Here is a 19,703-nt window from a genome sequence, read left to right as displayed (position 1 = left end):
ACACACCCGGAGATTGCCATGGAAACCTGATTTCGCAAGGAAGTTGGCGTAACCTACGCACCACTGCCATTAACACTTCAATTTCGGTCTTTTCATGTGGATGATTTCCTCTCACACACAACCCGTGATGATTAACACAAATCTATCGAGTCTGACCTAAATGGGGGATTCACCAGTGGCGTCAGGTCCCATTACAAGTAAACAACTTCCATGAGAGCATCACAGCAGTTTCCAGTTTCTTCTTGCAATTAACTTTCTGTACTGAGAACTAAAACTTTCCACCCAGCATTAGGTCAGGCTTACAGACTAGGTCCATGTCTGACACCGGACAATGTCAACAGCCGCCTCTATACCGTTATCCATCTCTGCTGCTAAAAAAAACCCTCATCAGTCATTTCCAAACTTGAATATTCCAATGCTGTTCTGGCCGGCTTTTCCTATTCTGCCCATCCAGAAAGTTGTGTTCCTCACTGTTCCTTGCAGCATACCCCATTCAGCCATCAGTGCTCTGCTCATTGACCTACGCAGTCTTCCACCGCACACCCCACCCCCCACTCCAAATTTCTCAAATCTAAAATGATTCTCAGCCTTGTCTTAATCCCCCTACAGACTCCTCTTTCCCGATCTCTAATCCTCTTTAAGCCTGCAACCCATCCTGTACTGTCCATCGCTCAGACTCTGGTCCTTTGTCTAACTGCCTCCCTTCACTCCACCATCAGGGGCCAAGTCTTTAGTTATTTGGACCCCACGGTTTGGATTTCCCTCCCATCTTCTTAAACACCGACTATTTAACCAATTTTCTAACCAACATTTGTTTGATTTTGCCTCTGTGAAGTACTTAGGTACATGTTATAAAATGTAAGCTGTTACAATGCACTATAACCCACTAAATGAAGCAGAAGTAAACAGATTCCCCAAGACTGACCAAGGGTAAAGAAGTTCAGCAAGGAGACGGTTTTGATACAGGAACCCATTCCAGACGTGTGCACGTTCCACCTGACACCACCACCAATGCTACACCAGCTGCCCTGACCGTACTGCTCATAATCATTAACCCACAGTTCATAATCAAATAAACCTCATGCCCACAAAGTCCTTTCAATTTAAATCAGTCACAATTGTGCCTTCTGATATGTGGTAACTGACCACGTACTACTGTGTTTTCCACAAGTTAAGCCAGTTTTGCACTCTGAACATTGTAATTCGAGGCAGACTACGTACAAATCATTTCACTTCACTATTAGACAGGGAGCCTACAGAAAGGAGTTCCATCGAAGGTTGTGGTGCATCAGTATTACAAGGTCTTTTATGTGGTTTCTTCATTAGAGTCATGTTTCATTATTTGAGGCAAAACAGGATATTCTCAATAACTCACGGAAGCTCAGGGTGTATTGTACCCTTTATATTTTACAACTAGATGAAGCATGAACATTTGTAAGCTTGGGCACTCTCCTCGCAACAAACAAAGAAGCCAGTGCGGTCTTATGCTCGATAACAGCTTCTCATGAATTTAAGAGGAAGTAAACAGATTCAACAAATTCAGACAACATCTTAAGATGAGCATCACAGCCAGTCCAGACTGTTCAAACACTCAACCCATATAAACATATCCCATATGAGGTGTGACATAAGAAGGCCACTCAACCCATCAAACCCTCGATTTCCCGACTATTCACAACCTGCATGATGGAACTTGGCTCAATCCAATTAACCTTGCAAGGGAAGGTTCCCTGGCATCTCCCTCCTGCACAGACCCATCCAATTCCACACCCTGGACATGACAATCAACAGGTCGGAAGGCTTCGTGTTCCTGGCAGCCAATCGCCACTCTACTAAGCGCCGCAAGCCTCAGTACCATTTCCAAATCAATATTCACCCAGCTCCTTTTACTGAAGTATTACCAGCAACATCAACAGCTGCTGACATTTGGGGAAAGAATCCTTCTCGGTCTCTGATCACATTTGCTCCCAAGCTTTCCAAGTGAGGCAAGTTCAGTTCAGTTCAGTGACATCTCAATTTCACCTCGTGTCCTAGGAATGTCCTCAGCATTGCCCTGAACTGCCTGCGATCTACAGGAGGTTAAATGGTTAAACTGTCTTAAATATTCCAAAGGTGGACACATCTGCAAGTAAGGCTAAGACTTGAATCAATTCTAGTGGATTGTGAAATACTTCCAGATGCAGGGTAATATTCAAATACCTACTGATAACTGCTTCATACTGACCAGTCTGGTCAATATTAACACTGAACCCCCCCAATCATCTCTTCAGCACAGCAGCCCACCATTACAAACTGCTCTCTGCCTCTACTGCAACTTCCAAATTACATTTTAAGAACAGCATCCCCTAGATCACCACCCGTCCCGTCCCTTCCCAACGTCATACAGATTTCCAGGGATTTTATTTCATCCTTTTGTATTGGCTTTGAGCCCAGGTCTCAGAGTTTGAGTTGATTCTGTTGTGATATTCGGCTTCCCACTGCATCTCAAACTGACTAGAAACATCAAGTGTGACATCTAGCAGTGGCTCAAAGCACCACTCAACAGGATAGTCACCGGCTCTCTTCCGCTTCCAACAAGAGCCCAAACGTTAGCTGTTTCTATCTCCACAGATGCTGCCAACCTGTGAAGATTTTTCAGTAATTTCAGTTACCAACCTGGGTGTTGTTCACACCTTAACTGGCACAAATGGATGGCGTGCGCTGTTACTTGCGAGGAGCTTTTTAAACTTCCTGTTTACTCCACACTCACTCCTGCCCGCGCACTGTGCTGATAAACTCTGCTGGCACTTACTTGCGTCTCTTGGCTCCATGTAAAAGGTTGTCATGCTTTTCGTAAATCTGGAGTTCCTGTTCCTCCTCCTGCGTGGCATCTGGGTCCTCTGTCGCCAGGATATCGACAGCACTGCCGAGGGGCAAAGCTAAAAGATGTCCACAAACATCAGGTTTGGCACCAGCAGTGTAGAAACAAGAGGTTCAGGTCATTGAACCTCCAGCTACAAACTGTCACCTACACTTCTCAGAACACAACCAACAGATCCACTACCAGCTCATGACAGGCTGGACAAGCAGTAGTAGCAAGAAATCTATCAGCCCATTCATGAATGGGGCAGTATGGGGCACAATGGAGTAGTGGTAATGTCACTGCTGGAGTAATCCAGAGGCCCAGGCTAATGCTCGGGGGATAAGGGTTCAAATCCTACCATGGAAATTAAACTCAATTAATAAATCTGGAATATGAAGCTAGTTTCACGGACACCATTACGGAGTCTATCACTGATTGTCGTAAAGACCTATCCGGTTCACTAATGTGCTATAGGGAAGGAAATCTGCCATCCTTACCTAGTCTGGCCTACATATGACTACAAACCCACAGCAATGTGGTTCACTCTCAACTCCCCTCTGAAATGGCTGGCTCAAAATCCTGGAACTCCCTCTCTAACAGCACATGGGCTGCAGTGGTTCAAGAAGGCAGCTCACCGCCACCTTCTCAAGGGCAACTAGGGATGGGCAATAAATGCTGGCCCAGCCAGCGATGCCCACATCCTGTGAAATAATTAAAAACCTCCATACATTAAAAACCAACATAGCATTTGCTTTCCTAATTGCTTGCTGTGCCTACATATTAATTGCATTACATGTACATGGATCCTCAAATCCCTCTGAACATCATCTTTTAATAGCTCTTCGCTATTTGAAATATTGCTTTTCTAGCCTTACTAAAACGAATAGTCTCAGATTTCCCCATATGATACCATGTCTGCTACCTTCTTTCCCACCTTTCCCTTTACAGTCTTTTTGTGCCCTCCTCACATCTCACTTTCTCACCTAGCTTTGTATTGTTGGTAGACATGGATACATCACTTTCAGCCTCTCCATTCAACTCATTAATTATAAAGTCGAGGCCCCAGCACTGATCATTGCGTCACACCCCTATTAATAGCTTGCCAACGTGAAAATTAGCAGTTTTCTGCTCTTTAACCACACCACCATCTATGCTAATAGGTTATTCTTAACCTCAAGAGCCCATGTCTTGTGCAACAACCTTTCACGTGACACTTTACCACATGCCTTTTGAAAATCCAAAATACACTAGATCTGATGGTTCCCCCTTATGTACCCTGCTGGTCAGATCCTCAAAAATACCCTTTCGTCTTGCACTCATCAGGACAATTAGCAAGAAAATACCAACATCAGGGATTCTCCAAGCGTCTCGTTACCATTTGCTTAGCTCACCATCGCCATCCTGTTCCCCTGCAGCTCGGTATCTGTGCATTCGCAGCACGTGTTCAGAAACCGCCCGGTCCTGTTCTGGGTCCATCTGGTCCAGCATAATAAACAGGAGGTCGAAACGGGAAAGCAGGGAATCCTGCAGGCCAATGTTCTCCATTGGAGTTTTATACTGGTTGTACTGGGAAACAAAGGGATGACACAGAATAAGCAATTCAGCTGAGAGATAGAAACATGAATGTACCACCATGGTCAAATATCCACCACCACAAGACAGAGAGAAGACTGACTTGTAATGGAACAAGATTAGCCTCATGGCTTCATACGAGACTCTGAGCCAATACACACCTCTCTGCATTGCTTTCAATTAATTAGTGGTCAGATTCACTGAGCTGAAGGTACAGGAGGGATTCTCTCCCCGAACCATCATAACCCCCCTCCCTCACTGGCTGCTAGAATAAACGGTGCTAGTCCAGTTTAGGTGCCTGGTTCTGTAACTGATTTACCCTCTGGAGGTGTAAAGGTCAACACTGCCACCCCAAAATAAAACAGGATAGGAAGGACAGTATTGTTATGCTACATAAACAAGCATTTTTATCCATCTTCACTCTGCTTTCCGACTGACAAGGCTGCTAACGACAGATCACCAAGCACCAGATTACACTCTCTTTACCCAGTGCAACTGCCTGCATGTTCACAGATCAGCTAACATTCACACAGATGTGTTCTGATGAAAAGGTTGATGATCTGAAACATTAACTCTGTTTCCCTGTCCACAGATGTTGCCTGACCTGCTGAGTATTTCTAGCATTTTCTGTTTTTGTTTCAGGTTTCCAGCATCCCCAGTATTTTACTTTAACATTAACACGTTGACACTTGTTGGGTACGCAGTTAAATATTGCATCAGCCCTTTGATCAGAGGCAGAGAGTATAGAAACCTCAATTAGCATACAAAATGGAAACAAATTAGGTCAAGCACATCGACTGATAAACAAATGAACTCTATGATCAGCAGAACACACCAGATGTTCCCAATCCCAATATGTACCGACTCCCTTAAATCACTGCTCAGATCCTCACCTTTCCATAAACTGGATTAGCGGCGGCCAGCACACTGCACCTGGCATTCAGCCTGGCATGAATGCCAGCTTTAGCAATGGTCACACGGCCTTGCTCCATCACTTCATGAATGGCCGTACGGTCCAAGTCAGACATCTTGTCAAACTCGTCTATACAGACGACTCCTCGGTCTGCCAAAACCATAGCTCCAGCCTCGAGCCGCCGCTCGCCTGGCAGAGAGAAAATCGGAAATCTGTTTTTAAACAACGTACCTACGTGGTGTCACCCGACAAACTTCTTACTGAGCCCCGGAAGCAAAAGACTCCCGCTTTCCCCACAACTCTCACTAACGGACCAACAATTCACTCTAAAGACGGCAGATGAGAAATCACTAGAAACCCTTCACAACTCACAAATAGCTCGAGCCAATGCTGTTCTTTTTATGGAACACTTCAGTTTAGGTTGTGTGGATGACTATACTGTGCTTGTAGTATTTCCCCAGTTCTCACTAAATATTCTGAGCAGTAATTATCAATGTGATATCTAAGGCCAGCTAAGACTGATGCACATCTTCCTCCCAGAGCAAGGACTCGATATTGGTTCAGAGCTGTACAGGAACACCCAGCTCCATGACAGACAGAGCCTCCTGAGAAGCTACACAGCAGGCCATTGCCTCTCTACTTCAACTAGTTTCCCTTATTACAGGAGAAATCCTTCTCCAAACAAACTCAAGCTGAAAGCATCCTCCTCCAAGAATCTCTTTCCTTTAAATGACATTGCACAGCTTGCATTGCAGCATCCAGTGAATCCTAAGCTGGGGTACAGGCCCCTCTCGAAGCTGTATGGTTACAGGTTGAAGCAACATGTATGAAATGGCGAACACATGGCGCTAAAGTTATTGAGCACACTGCACCTCCACAGGAGCAACAGGCGCTGCAAAAGCAAGTTCATGTGAGGTGCCAGCCCCCTGCCCACAAAGACCAAACCTCCTACCCCGCACCCCCTCATCATTCGTGGGAAGTTGGACTGAAACCACATTCCAAACTGACAAGTGATGTCCCTCTGCCAGACGGAAGCTTTACAAATATTTGAAATTAGTCCCAAAAGGAATTCTGAATAAAAAGTGAAACAGACATGCTCCTTTTCAAACAGGCGAGTGTGCGGGGCCCACGTGACACAGCTACACTGAATGACATTTCAAAACGTAGCTCCGAACCACGCTCGCCCAACACAGCCACCCTCACCCCACTTCACCGACGTTACATAGGGGGTAATTTTACAGTCCCTCCCTCGCTACTGCCTCCAACTGTGCCACCAGCACTGGCTGATCATCAACTCTTACCAGTTTCTTGGTCAGTGGTGACTGCAGCAGTCAAACCCACACCAGTGGAGCCTCGGCCAGTGGTCGGGATGGCCCTTGGAGCACTGAACAGCACATAACGCAGAAGCTGAGATTTAGCCACTGATGGATCACCTGACAGGAAGAACAGGATAATAAATTTACTTCTTTTAAAGTCAGTTTTGGGATGTGTGTTGGGGCAAGGCTGGCATTTATTACCCATCCCTAATTATTCTTGAAAGTGGTGAGCCGCCTTCTTGAACCGCTGCAGCCCATGTGGTGTAGGTACACCCACAGCACTGTTAGGGAGGGAGCTCCAGGATTTTGACCCAGTGACAGTGAAGGAACGGCGATATATTTCCAAGTCTGGATGGTGAGCGGCTTAGAGGGGAATTGCCAGGTGGTGGTGTTCCCATGTGTCTGCTGCCCTTGTCCACCTAGATAGTAACGGTCATGGGTTTGGAAGGTGTTGTCTAAGTAGTCTTGGTGAGTTGCTGCAGTGTATCTTGTAGATGGTACACACTGCTGTTACTGTGCGTTGGTGGTGGAAGAAATGAATTTGTGGATGGGGGGCCGATCAAGTGGGCTGCTTTGTGCTGGATGGTGTTGAGCTTCTTGAATGTTGTTGGAGCTGCACTCATCCAGGCAAGTGGGGAGTATTCCACCAAATTCCTGTCTTGTGGATGGTGGACAGGCTTTGGGGAGTCAGGAGGTGAGTTACTCGCTGCAGGATTCCTAACCTCTGACCTGCTCTTGTAGCCACAGTTTTGTGATTGGCCAAGTAGGAGCCAATTTTAGCTCCACCATGAGCAAACAGCCAGAAGCCAAAGATAAATATCAACATAATCTGTGACAAGATTCAGCCTTAGCAGTGAACATTATAAATCAAACACCCATCGGTTTAATGCAACGACAAAGAGCAGACCGTTCTCCAGCACTCAGTGGTAATGCTTGCAGACTGCACCTATTAACAGGACGTTGATGTCACCACGGATCCGGCTCCCATTCTCGAGGACTTTCTCTGATCCGCCCAGCAACAGGCAGAGGATTGCCTTCTTGATGTACTCGTGCCCGTGAATACTGGGAGCCAGGGACCTGGCAAGCTGTTCAAAGATGTCCTGGAAACAGAGCAGAGGAAAGCGGTGTGAATGAACACAGTGACTCCTCAAAAAGTTTTAAATTGGGCTTTCTGACTCGGACTTCAGGGAAATAACGCACACTCAACATGCCCCAGGAACGTTTAAACAAGTAAAAAGTTGAGGTCAGACTCTTTAGAGTAAAATTTTGTAACATAAAAATGAAACACTCACTTATTATTCAAGAAGCATCAACTGTCCTGAAGGTTTTCTTTGAGGATATTGCTGAAGAGGCAGGAATACAGCATTTCCTCTTACACTCCTGAGTACAAGATGAAAATCCCCAGCCATGTCTCTCTTTTCAGCAATATCCAAGTTCAAGCAAGTGATTATTAAAGGGGACTTGTTTAGTGGATATCAATCAAACACACATGGTATCAGCGACCCCCCCAACCTAACATCATTGACTCCATTACCACATTCAACAAATCCTACCTTTGAGCGGGATTTGCTGAATTTCTTGATTTTGGCCACATCATCTGCAGAAAACATTGGTGACACCTCCTTGCTCATCATCTTGACGTTGCAGGCAATCAGGATCGTCCTGTAGAGAACAGTTTCATTACATCACTTTTACCTACCCGAAAAGTACATCTAGATCAATCCCCCTTAATTATTCAAAGGGTTAGCAACCATTTCACCAGACAATATCACAAAAATAAGATGCAAATCATTACATTTCTTCATCTCTCCAAACCCCCCACCACCCTCCCTCCCAAGCAATGATGAGAAAGGATCACTAAGCTGCATTCAGTGAAGCTCACCTTGTTTAATGGTCAGCTCAGGGAAAATAAAATATTTACGAGTTGATTCAACCAGATGATCTCTCCATTACTTCTGTAAGGCACTAGGGGGAGTTTGGAGACTCTCTCACTGACACATTTGAGGCTCTAAAGGGGGTTGACAGGCTGGGTTCCTCAATCTTTGACACTAATATTTACTCTCGGACAGACATGGATTCAGAGAGGTCAAACATGCAGTAATGCAGCAAATCCCTCACGTAGAGTTTGAAAAGGTGAACAGTTTACCCGGCATTCTGTGGGAGATTGGAAGCCGAATAAAGAATTAGGTTAAAGGTGTATGGGTTATGTTTCTCAGCATTTCACTCCATTCAAACCCCAGCACTAGGTGGCCCCCCAAGTGCAATGTGTTCCTGTGCTAATGATGAATGCCGTTTACACCAAGTCACATCAGACATACCTGAACGTTCCTGAGGTGTAACCATTCTTTTTTCCAGGCAGACAGCGGTAGGTGCCAATGACCTGTACCCGGTCACCAGGCTTCACAACGTCCACTAGGTCATTGTCCAGAATGACGTCGACTGAGCGGGGCAGCTGGCCAGCGGGAGCCTTCTCAGGCATCTCCTGAATGGTTATGGTTTGGTGATCTTTGTACAAGGACAGACCAAACTCAGTCTCCAGGGGATTATTTTCCTCGTCCTGGGGATTTAATAAATGTGCACAAGTTTATGCGACTGATACAGAGGCGGTTATTTAAATGCTCTCCAATGTTCTTTTGTAACAAATATTACTTTAACTCTGAGTAACATATCTACAGCATCCAGACTTCACTTAACAGAAAGGAAGGGGTACAGTAATACCAAACCCTTCAGTGAAACATCCAGGCCTAACCCAAACTCATTAAAAGACTTGGTGATAATATTTATTCAGTTACCCCACCAGTCACAGGTCTCCAACTCACAAGCTGCTGATTGCCTGAAGCGAAAGAAAAAGGAGAGAGTCTTGATGGTGACATGGCAGCACCTTAATGGAAGCTTACGGCTAAGATTTCCTACATCAACGAACAGGCAAACCAAACAGATTAATTCAATCTGTTTTCATGAGAGCAGATGGCTTGATCTTCAGTCTTCAGGGAAGGAATGAGCTGATAGGAAAGTGCACGACTTTTGCTGTAAGCAGGATCAATGCAGGGAGCTCATTGCGCTGGGGAAATCGCAGCAGGTGGAACCCAAACATTGGAGCTTTAACATGCTGAGCCACTGGGCACTGTGTATCCAAAAGCCACAGCAGGTTATCCTCAGCTAGACAGAGCTACCACAAGCTACATCACAAGCAGGTGCCATATGTTGCATGCCTTAGGCAAAAGGATACTGATCTTCCCATTCATTGCGCCAAGTAACCTCACCATTCAGATGTTCCTCTACAGAAAAAAACAGTGCAAATAGGATGCCCGTGATATTTAGGAGGCGGCAAGGTCTGGAAGGCATTAGATTACAGGAATGTACAAACTTTCAACATCACAGGCCAGAGCGCCCCCAAGAGGAATTCACTTGGACCTATTCTGTCCTTAACAAAAAGACAACCTTTTTGCTTTGCAAATTTGATGTCAACATTAAGATTATTTCTGTCGCTGTTCGTCAGACAGACGACCAAGACAGCTCAAAACTATTTCGTTGTAGAAGGCACCAAAAATTCAATGGAATGAACTGGGGAGCTGTGTTGTACAAGAGAGAACACTGAAAAAACACACAAAACGCTAAGAGTTACTAAGCCTCATAAACCATCAGGAAAGGGCTGTCTGAACACTGTCCATTTACTTCATCTCATAACGTGAGGGGTTTGGATGGAGCTGTATCTATCTGGGAAACTAGCTGCAAATGATACTGTTGCCACACAGGGCAGAGTGCCAACAAGCTGGTACCAGGCTGACAAGTTCAGGTTCAGATCTTAATGTTATACAATTACTGGGAACAGTGTCAAATCCACTGATAAGTCTTCATCTACTCTGACCAGCCAGCTCAGGAGGGTCAGAAGAACCAACATGTCCAGAAATCCAGGGGTAGATCTGTTAAGAACAGACTATGTAAGCAAAATGGGCACAAATGGAGTAGCCAGCCCCTGTGCTCAACACCACCTGATAAATTGTCATGTCTGCCAGTGAGTTAACACCTGGGAAACAGTGTTTTCTTGGGAAAATTAATTTATTCTTTTCCCAGAAAAATCAGTAAAGTGGTGGGAATGTCACTTGCAGATCTCTTTATTGCAGCGGCTTTTATCCCACATCAACATCCGCCAGTCTCCTTGGACAATTATGACTGGGCGAGATTATTCTCAAGATGATGAGATGAAATCAGATAGCAGAATATCAGGTGCTCACACGGATCACTGAACCTCCCCCACCCCAACTGTACCCCTCCGCACTCTACCTCCCCCTGCCACCCTCCACACCCCGAGTCTACCTCTGCCAGACCCCCACCCTACCTCTGCCAGACCCCCACCCTACCTCTGCCAGAACCCCACCCTACCTCTGCCAGAACCCCACCCTACCTCTGCCAGAACCCCACCCTACCTCTGCCAGAACCCCACCCTACCTCTGCCAGAACCCCACCCTACCTCTGCCAGAACCCCACCCTACCTCTGCCAGACCCCCACCCTACCTCTGCCAGAACCCCACCCTACCTCTGCCAGAACCCCACCCTACCTCTGCCAGACCCCCACCCTACCTCTGCCAGACCCCCACCCTACCTCTGCCAGACCCCCACCCTACCTCTGCCAAACCCCCACCCTACCTCTGCCAGAACCCCACCCTACCTCTGCCAGACCCCCACCCTACCTCTGCCAGACCCCCACCCTACCTCTGCCAGACCTCACGGCACCTCTGCCTGACCCCAGGCCTTGGTTTCAATCCAGCCCAGGGCACCCGATGAAATCACACTCTCTCTGCAGGTTGAAATGCTCTGGTATGTATGAAGGGGTTTGATTTACCGCAAGAGAACAGTTTCTCTGACCAGTGAGACCAACTGATCAGAACCGTAACCCAATGGGGGAACCATCCTGTCTGCTAGAAATGAATATCCAGACAGTTTTGTGATGGTGACGACTGTTAACCACCAACAGGAGGCACCATGCAGCTGGTGAGAATGTATTCCCTACAGAAAATGATTTAAATCGCTTTACAATATTTCAACTAATATTCTAGTCTCTTTATGTCACTTTATGGTATCTTTGCGAATGATCTGGCAAAGGTTCTTGTAATCTCCTTTAATCTCTGTTGTTTTATATGTATCCATGCCATCAAAATCGCGAGATATTCTTTAACTCGAGTGCAGCTCTAATCCCCGGAAATAAGAGTGGCACTTTCACACCCAGTGCCGTGTTTTTCCGACTCTCAAAGGGGTCAGGGTGCTGGTGTTTAATCTCTGGTATAAAGTCAGTACATGCCTAACAGTTAGTCCCTGTGACACTCTACTTCCACTCATGGGCCCCTGGATCCCAAAGACGTGCGATGGCCCACGGAAGCTACATTTTGTTACCAAAAATACAGCTGGGCACTCAGTGTAAATGCCGCTGTTACAATAAACAAGTTGAGTCCATCCCATACCCAGTAATGAGTATCCACATCCTTGCTTCACACCTCAGGACGCAGGCTCCATAGGTGAACTGAAATGCACCGAGTTCCAGAGGGCCAAGAGTACTTTGTGTGACTCTGAAACCAGTTCAGCACCCCCATGTCGTGCTTCACAAACCTCACCTTGGTCGGGTAGATAGCGCTGGAGGGGAAGGCTTCAAGAGATGTCATGTCTGTGTACTTGCGTTCAATGGATTTCTTTGTAGCAGGACAGTAGTGCACACTGCGAACCACCTTGGGACGCACCAGTGAACCTGCAACGAGAACCAGAAGCAGGGGCAATAAATCTTACCCATACCTGACGACAGCTCACCTGGCTGTGGTCTGTGCAGGAGATTACACAGCCACGTTAGAAAGGGCTTCTACATCTATACCTTGCCTCATCACTTGGCTTATACAGCCATTTGCGGCAAGCAAGATCTCACAACCAGCAACCATCACTCAATCAGCGCTTGGCAGCACTGACTAAGGGGGAAAGTTGACAAGGACCCAAGAGGACTCCCTGCCTCTTCAAATAGTGTCATGGGATCTTTAAAAACTACCTGAACCACAGGAATAAGCAGTTTGGTTTGAGCTTAACATCTTCACTAGAGAATAGCTCTCACAACATAGTACTACACCACAATAAAAGCAAAATGCTGCAAATGCTGGAGATCTGAAATAGAGACAGAAAATGCTGGAAAAACTCCGCAGGCCCGGCAGCCTCTGTGGAGAGAGAAACAGAGTTAACATCGAATCCAATATGACTCTTTGTCTGGAACACTCTGATGTTCTATAGTGGTTGTATTGGACTCAAAATATTAACTCTTTTTGTTTCTCTCTCTCTCAGAGATGCTGCCAGCCTTGAGCTTTTCCAGAACTTTCTGTTTGTATTTTTTATTCATTCATGGAATGTGGGCTTCACTGGCTGGGCCAGCATTTATTGCCCATCACTAACTACCCTTGAGAAGGTGGTGGTGAGCTGCCTTCTTGAGCCGCTGCAGTCCCTGTGGTGTAGGTACATCCACAGTGCTGTTAGGGACAGAGTTCCGGGATTTTGACCCAGCGACAGTGAAGGAACGGCGATATATTTCCAAGTCAGGATGGTGAGTGACTTGGAGGGGAACTTCCAGGTGGTGGTGTTCCCATCTATCTGCTGTCCTTGTCCTTCTAGGTGGTAGTGGTCATGGGATTGGAATCTGCTGTTGAAGGAGCCTTGGTGAATTCCTGCAGTGCATCTTGTAGATGGTACACACTGCTGCGTTTTGGTGGTGGAGGGAGTGAATGTTTGTGGATGGGGTGCTAATCAAGCGGGCTGCTTTGTCCTGGACAGTGTCCAGCTTCTTGAGTGTTGTGGGAGCTGTACTCATCCAGGCAAGTGGGGAGTATTCCATCACACTCCTGACTTGTGCCTTGTAGGTGGTGGACAGGCTTTGGGGAGTCAGGGGCTGAGTTACTCGTCACAGGATTCCCAGCCTCTGACCTGCTCTTGTAGCCACAGTATTTATATGGCTAGTCCAGTTCAGTTTCTGGTCTATGGTAACCCCCAGGATGTTGATAGTGGAGGATTCAGCGACGGTAATGCCAGTGAACATCAAGGTACAAAGTTGGATTTTCTCTTGTTGGAGATGGTCACTGCCTGGCACTTGTGTGGTGTGACATGTTACTTGCCACTTGTTAGCCCAAGCCTGGATATTGTCCAGGTCTTGCTGCATTTGGACATGGGCTGCTTCAGTATCTGAGGAGTCGCGAATGGTGAACATTGTGCAATCATCAGCGAACATCCCCACTCCTGACCTTATGATGGAGGGAAGGTCATTGAAGAAGCAGCTGAAGATGGTTGGGCCTAGGACACTACCCTGAGGAACTCCTGCAGTGATGTCCTGGAGCTGAGATGATTGACCTCCAACAACCACAACCGTCTTCCTTTGTGCTAGGTATGACTCCAACCAGTAGAGAGTTTTCCTCCTGATTCCCATTGACTCCAGTTTTGTTAGGGCTCCTTGATGCCACACTCGGTCAAATGCGGCCTTGATGTCAAGGGCAGTCACTCTCACCTCATCTCAGGAGTTCTTTTGTCACGTTTGAACTAAGGCTGTAATGAGGTCAGGAGCTGAGTGGCCCAGACAGAACCCAAACTGGGCATCAGTGAGCAGGTTATTGCTAAGTAAGTGCTGCTTGATAGCTCTGTTGATGGCCCCTTCCATTACTTTACTGATGATCGAGAATAGACTGATGGGGCAGTAATTGGCCGAGTTGGATTTGTCCTACTTTTTGTGTTCAGGACATACCTGGGCAATTTTCCACATAGCCGGGTAGATGCCAGTGTTGTAGCTGTACTGGGACAGCTTGGCTAGGGGCGCGGCAAGTTCTGGAGCACAAGTCTTCAGTACTATCGCCAGAATACTGTCAGGGCCCATAACCGTTGCAGTTTCCAGTGCCTTCAGCCATGTCTTGATATCACAAGGAGTGAATCAAATTGGCTGAAGACTGGCATCTGTGACGCTGGGGACCTCCAGAGGAGGCCGAGATGGATCATCCACTCAGCACTTTTGGCTGAAAATTGTAGCAAATGCTTCAGCCTTATCTTTTGCACTGATGTGCTGGGCTCCTCTGTTATTTGAGGGTGGGGATATTTGTGGAGCCGTCTCCTCCCAGTGAGTTGTTTAATTGTCCACCACTATTCACGACTGGATGTGACAGGACTGCAGAGCTTAGATCAGATCCGTTGGTTGTGGGATCGCTTAGCCCTGTCTATCACTTGCTGCTTAGGACTACTTGCCTGCCAAACAGCATACGTCACAGCTTCACCAGGTTGACATCTTATTTTTAGGTATGCCTGGTGCTGCTCCTGGCGTGCCCTCCTGTACTCTTGCCACCCTCAGTGCTTCCTCCAAGTGATATTCAACATGGAGAAGCACTGATTCATCAGCTGAGGGAGGGCGGAACGTGGTAATCAGCAGGTTTCCTTACCCATGTTTGACCTGATGCCACGAGACTTCATGGGGTCCGGAGTCGATGTTGAGGACTCCCAGGGCAACTCCCTTCCGACTGTATACCACTGTGCCCCCACCTCTGCTGGGTCTGTCCTGCCGGTGGGACAGGACATACCCAGGGATGGTGATGGTGGTGTCTGGGACATTATCTGTAAGGTATGATTCTGTGAGGATGACTGTGTCAGGCTGTTGCTTGACTAGTCTGTGAGACAGCTCTCCCAATTTTGGTACAAGCCCCCAGATGTTAGTAAGAAGGACTTTGCAGGGTCGACAGGGCTGAGATTGCCATTGCTGTTTCTGATGCCGGGTGGTCCGTCCAGTTTCGTTTCTTTTTTGTGACTTTGTGACTGTTTGTTACGGCTGAGTGGCCATTTCAGAGGAGTCACATGTAGGCCAGGCCAGGTTGGCTCTGCTTGGCTCTGTTGTGCTCTGTTAGGCTCTGTTTGGCTCTGCTTGGATATGATTTGCTCTTTTTGCCACTGTTTGGCTTTGTTTGGCTCTGTTTTCCTCCCTGAAGGACATTAGAGAACCAGTCGACAATGCACAGCAAGACGCAGTATAATAATGGTTCCATTTTAATTCCAGATTTTTATTGAATTCAAGTTCCACCATCTGCCCCTGGGGAGGGGATTCGAACCCGGGTCCCCAGAGAATTACCCCGGGTGCCTGGATTACTAGTCCAGCAACAATACCACTACACCACCGCCTCCCCGACAGTTCTACACTAATTATCAACTTATATTTATGTGCTCACTTCCCCCAATGGGCTTGAACCCACAGCCAACAGTACCAGTGAGCTGCCACTAGCTAAAAAACTAAAACGAAGAGATGCACTGCAATCTACATCTTACAGGGACCCGGTCCACCCAGTCTCACCCCATCAAAAGACTCACATTTGATTACGATCCCTTCCACACAGACAACGTTACTGAGGTAACGAGAGGTCAAGGTTCGTGGGCTGACATGATTGGATCCAAAGCTGCCTTCCAGGCCGACGTAGAAGTCCTCAAACTGTTTGGCATAGGTAGCATCAATTGAAGCGACAAAATCCTTCAATGCTCGTTGAAAGGCCAAGAGTTCTTCAAAAGAATTGTTCAGAAGCCTGCGGGAGGGTTAGACAGAGGTAGCAGGCAATAGCTTGACTCGGGCTTCAGAATGTTCAACGTAACCCCCTTTCCCAGCCCCGGAGAACAGAACTGCTCCAACCAGAGGTACAGTAGGTATCCTGCTGCAACATCACTGTGCCAGGCACACCAGGGCCATTGGGTGACCTGCCCTTAAGATCTCTGACTTCTTGTTGAGGAAGTGCAGGGTCTCTGGTCTTCCACATACCTGGGCAGGTAGAAGTAAGTATCCCACCTAGACCGCTGTTTTCGATAGCAACACACTGGCAGGGCTCACTGCCAATAAAAACATATCTCATACAGAGAGACAGTCAAAACATGGAGGGGGTTTGATTGTTCCACTTTATTGACTGTTTCCAGTGGCAGGAGCTCAGTAACCAGGGGGAACAGGTTTATAATAACTGGTAAAAGAACCAAGGAGAGTTGAGGAGCATTTTTTTTTTGAATAGGGAGTTATTAGGATCTGGAACTCACTAAAAGATGGCCACAAGTTCAGGGGTAACCTTCAAAAAGAAATCAATGAAATGTTTGAAAAAAGGGATACGCATGGCTGCGGAGAAAGAGCAGAAACGTGGGCTTAACTGGACAATTCTTTCAAAGGGCCAGGACTAACACGATGGATCAAATCACCTCCTCCTGCGCTGCAATTCTACTGGTACGTGTGAAGTGAACAGGAGAACATCACTCCGATAGGGGGGATAGGATCACTCAGCCACCTGAACCACATTAAAAAAAGCATGTCTCAAACTTAAGCACAAAAGTCTTCACTTAGAGGGTCGGGACTCTCTGGAACGCGCACCCCAGAGCTGTGGATGCCTCATTGCACACTACAAGGCCAAAGTGCATAAGGAAATATGGAAATTGGGACAGGAAGTTGAAGTTGATGTGGAAGGTCAACTATTATCTTACTGAATGGCAGAGCAGGCTCAGGAACCCGACAGCCCTGCCTGCCTACACCCCCACCCCTCTGTTCTATAAGTTTAACGTAAGCTAGAGAGGATAACCCTCAATGACAGGGGGCTGAAGATCAGGAATGGGTGACAAAATTGAGCTCAGTCACTGTTTGAAGATACTTACTGTGTTGCTCTTTTCCCATTCTTCCTGCGCAGGTCGTTGATGTTGACAATCAGTCGGTACGAGTTCTCACTGATCATATCCCTCACCTTATTCTGATAGATCCCCTGATCTTGCTGTGGACAAAGATTCAAAAACTTAATCTGCAATTCTTTCAGTGGTTCCTTTACAACAGCTGGGCTGCACACAGCTGGCGCCAGTATAGAAAGCCACACGGCATACCCAGAAAAACGGATGAATCTCTCATCAGGGGTGTGCCAGCTTTGGTGACGAGTGACCGTGTTTAAGTCGGACTGACTCAGTTACTCCAGAGGAAACTTCATCCATAAACAGGACAATGACTGAACGTCACAAACATTGCTCTGCATCCCAAACATTTACTTCCAGTTGTTATGAATGGAGGGAGGGAGGGAGGGGGGAGGATAAAGGTCAGAGGGAGCAAAGCAGTAATATTCTATGGCAAGCGCCTCCAAAAACATAACAGAAGCAAAGAAAACTAACTTGTCTGCACTCACTGAGGGGGAAAGTGAGGGCGGGAAAGGGACACAGATGAGGTAGGATGTGATTGAACGGGTTGGAGGGGCTCAATGGCCTCTCCCTGACCAAGTGAATTTAACAAGAGCATTCACCCAATGATGCAGTGAATGGAGACATGGAGATGCTGCTGCTCGGCTAAGAGGGGCCTCAGCAGCTTCAGAATATCCCTCCAGCCATTCTCCACTCCCCCACAGCCCATTCCCCCATCTCCCCAGCCCCACGCACACCGTTTCCAGGCGTGTGCGCCGTCTCTCTCCCGCGCTCCTCTCACGCACTCTCTCCCCCTCTCACGCACTCGCTCCCCCTCTCACGCACTCGCTCCCCCTCTCACGCACTCCTCTCTCCCCCAATCTCTCCCTCTCTCTCTTCCCTCTCTCTCTTCCCTCCTCTCTCTTCCCTCTCTCTCTTCCCTCCTCTCTCTTCCCTCTCTCTCTTCCCTCTCTCCCCCCTCCTCTCTCTTCCCTCTCTCCCCCCTCCTCTCTCTTCCCTCTCTCCCCCCTCCTCTCTCTTCCCTCTCTCCCCCCTCCTCTCTCTTCCCTCTCTCCCCCCTCCTCTCTCTTCCCTCTCTCCCCCCTCCTCTCTTCCCTCTCTCCCCCCTCCTCTCTCTTCCCTCTCTCCCCCCTCCTCTCTCTTCCCTCTCTCCCCCCTCCTCTCTCTTCCCTCTCTCCCCCCCTCCTCTCTCTTCCCTCTCTCCCCCCCTCCTCTCTCTTCCCCTCTCTCCCCCCTCCTCTCTCTTCCCTCTCTCCCCCCTCCTCTCTTCCCTCTCTCCCCCCTCCTCTCTCTTCCCTCTCTCCCCCCTCCTCTCTCTTCCCTCTCTCCCCCCTCCTCTCTCTTCCCTCTCTCCCCCCTCCTCTCTCTTCCCTCTCTCCCCCCTCCTCTCTCTTCCCTCTCTCCCCCCTCCTCTCTCTTCCCTCTCTCCCCCCTCCTCTCTCTTCCCTCTCTCCCCCCTCCTCTCTTTTCCCACTCTCCCCCCTCCTCTCTCTTCCCTCTCTCCCCCCTCCTCTCTCTTCCCTCTCTCCCCCCTCCTCTCTCTTCCCTCTCTCCCCCCTCCTCTCTCTTCCCTCTCTCCCCCCTCCTCTCTCTTCCCTCTCTCCCCCCTCCTCTCTCTTCCCTCTCTCCCCCCTCCTCTCTCTTCCCTCTCTCCCCCCTCCTCTCTCTTCCCCCTCCTCTCTCCCCCCTCCTCCTCCTCTCTCTTCCCTCTCTCCCTTCTCCCCCTCCTCTCTCTTCCCTCTCTCCCCCCTCCTCTCTCCCCCCTCCTCTATCCCCCCTTCTCCCCCTCCTCTCTCTTCCCTCTCTCCCCCCTCCTCTCTCTTCCCTCTCTCCCACCTCCTCTCTCCCCCCTTCTCCCCCTCCTCTCTCCCCCCTCCTCCTCCTCTCTCTTCCCTCTCTCCCTTCTCCCCCTCCTCTCTCTTCCCTCTCTCCCCCCTCCTCTCTCCCCCCTCCTCTATCCCCCCTTCTCCCCCTCCTCTCTCTTCCCTCTCTCCCCCCTCCTCTCTCTTCCCTCTCTCCCACCTCCTCTCTCCCCCCTTCTCCCCCTCCTCTCTCCCCCCTCCTCCTTCTCAGGATTGCGGCCGGTGACTAGTGGAGTTCTGCAGGGGTCAGTGTTGGGACCACAACTTTTCACTTTATACATTAATGATCTAGATGAAGGAACTGAGGGAATTCTGGCTAAGTTTGCAGAAGATACAAAGATAGGTGGAGGGACAGGTAGTATTGAGGAGGCGGGGAGGCTGCAGAAGGATTTGGACAGGATAGGAGAATGGGCAAAGAAGTTGCAGATCGAATACAACATGGGGAAGTGTGAGGTCATGCACTTTGGTAGGAAGAATGGAGGCATAGACTATTTTCTAAATGGGGAGAGAAT

The 19,703-nt window shown here is 48.2% G+C and overlaps 1 protein-coding gene across 1 annotated transcript in view; it reads right to left on the bottom strand.

Moving 5' to 3' along the window:
- Window positions 1-17,414, bottom strand: part of LOC144689971 (zygotic DNA replication licensing factor mcm3-like) — a 34,151-nt gene extending 16,737 nt beyond the window's left edge. Inside the window, exons 1-10 of the mRNA XM_078557502.1 lie at window positions 17,306-17,414; window positions 15,998-16,206; window positions 12,253-12,383; window positions 8,962-9,200; window positions 8,197-8,305; window positions 7,590-7,743; window positions 6,629-6,760; window positions 5,308-5,516; window positions 4,234-4,408; window positions 2,792-2,918 (exon numbers count right to left, since the gene is read on the bottom strand). Coding sequence (XP_078413628.1) covers window positions 2,792-2,918; window positions 4,234-4,408; window positions 5,308-5,516; window positions 6,629-6,760; window positions 7,590-7,743; window positions 8,197-8,305; window positions 8,962-9,200; window positions 12,253-12,383; window positions 15,998-16,206; window positions 17,306-17,382 — 1,562 coding nt within the window. The 5' untranslated portion in view covers window positions 17,383-17,414. The remainder of the gene's footprint in view (window positions 1-2,791; window positions 2,919-4,233; window positions 4,409-5,307; window positions 5,517-6,628; window positions 6,761-7,589; window positions 7,744-8,196; window positions 8,306-8,961; window positions 9,201-12,252; window positions 12,384-15,997; window positions 16,207-17,305) is intronic.
- Between the last annotated feature and the right edge of the window lie 2,289 nt (window positions 17,415-19,703).

Source organism: Cetorhinus maximus, chromosome 14 (genome assembly GCF_964194155.1).
Source record: "Cetorhinus maximus chromosome 14, sCetMax3.hap1.1, whole genome shotgun sequence".
Classification (NCBI taxonomy): Eukaryota; Metazoa; Chordata; class Chondrichthyes; order Lamniformes; family Cetorhinidae; genus Cetorhinus; species Cetorhinus maximus.
Note: the sequence above shows the minus strand (reverse complement) of the source record. Positions and strands in the feature narration are given on the sequence as shown.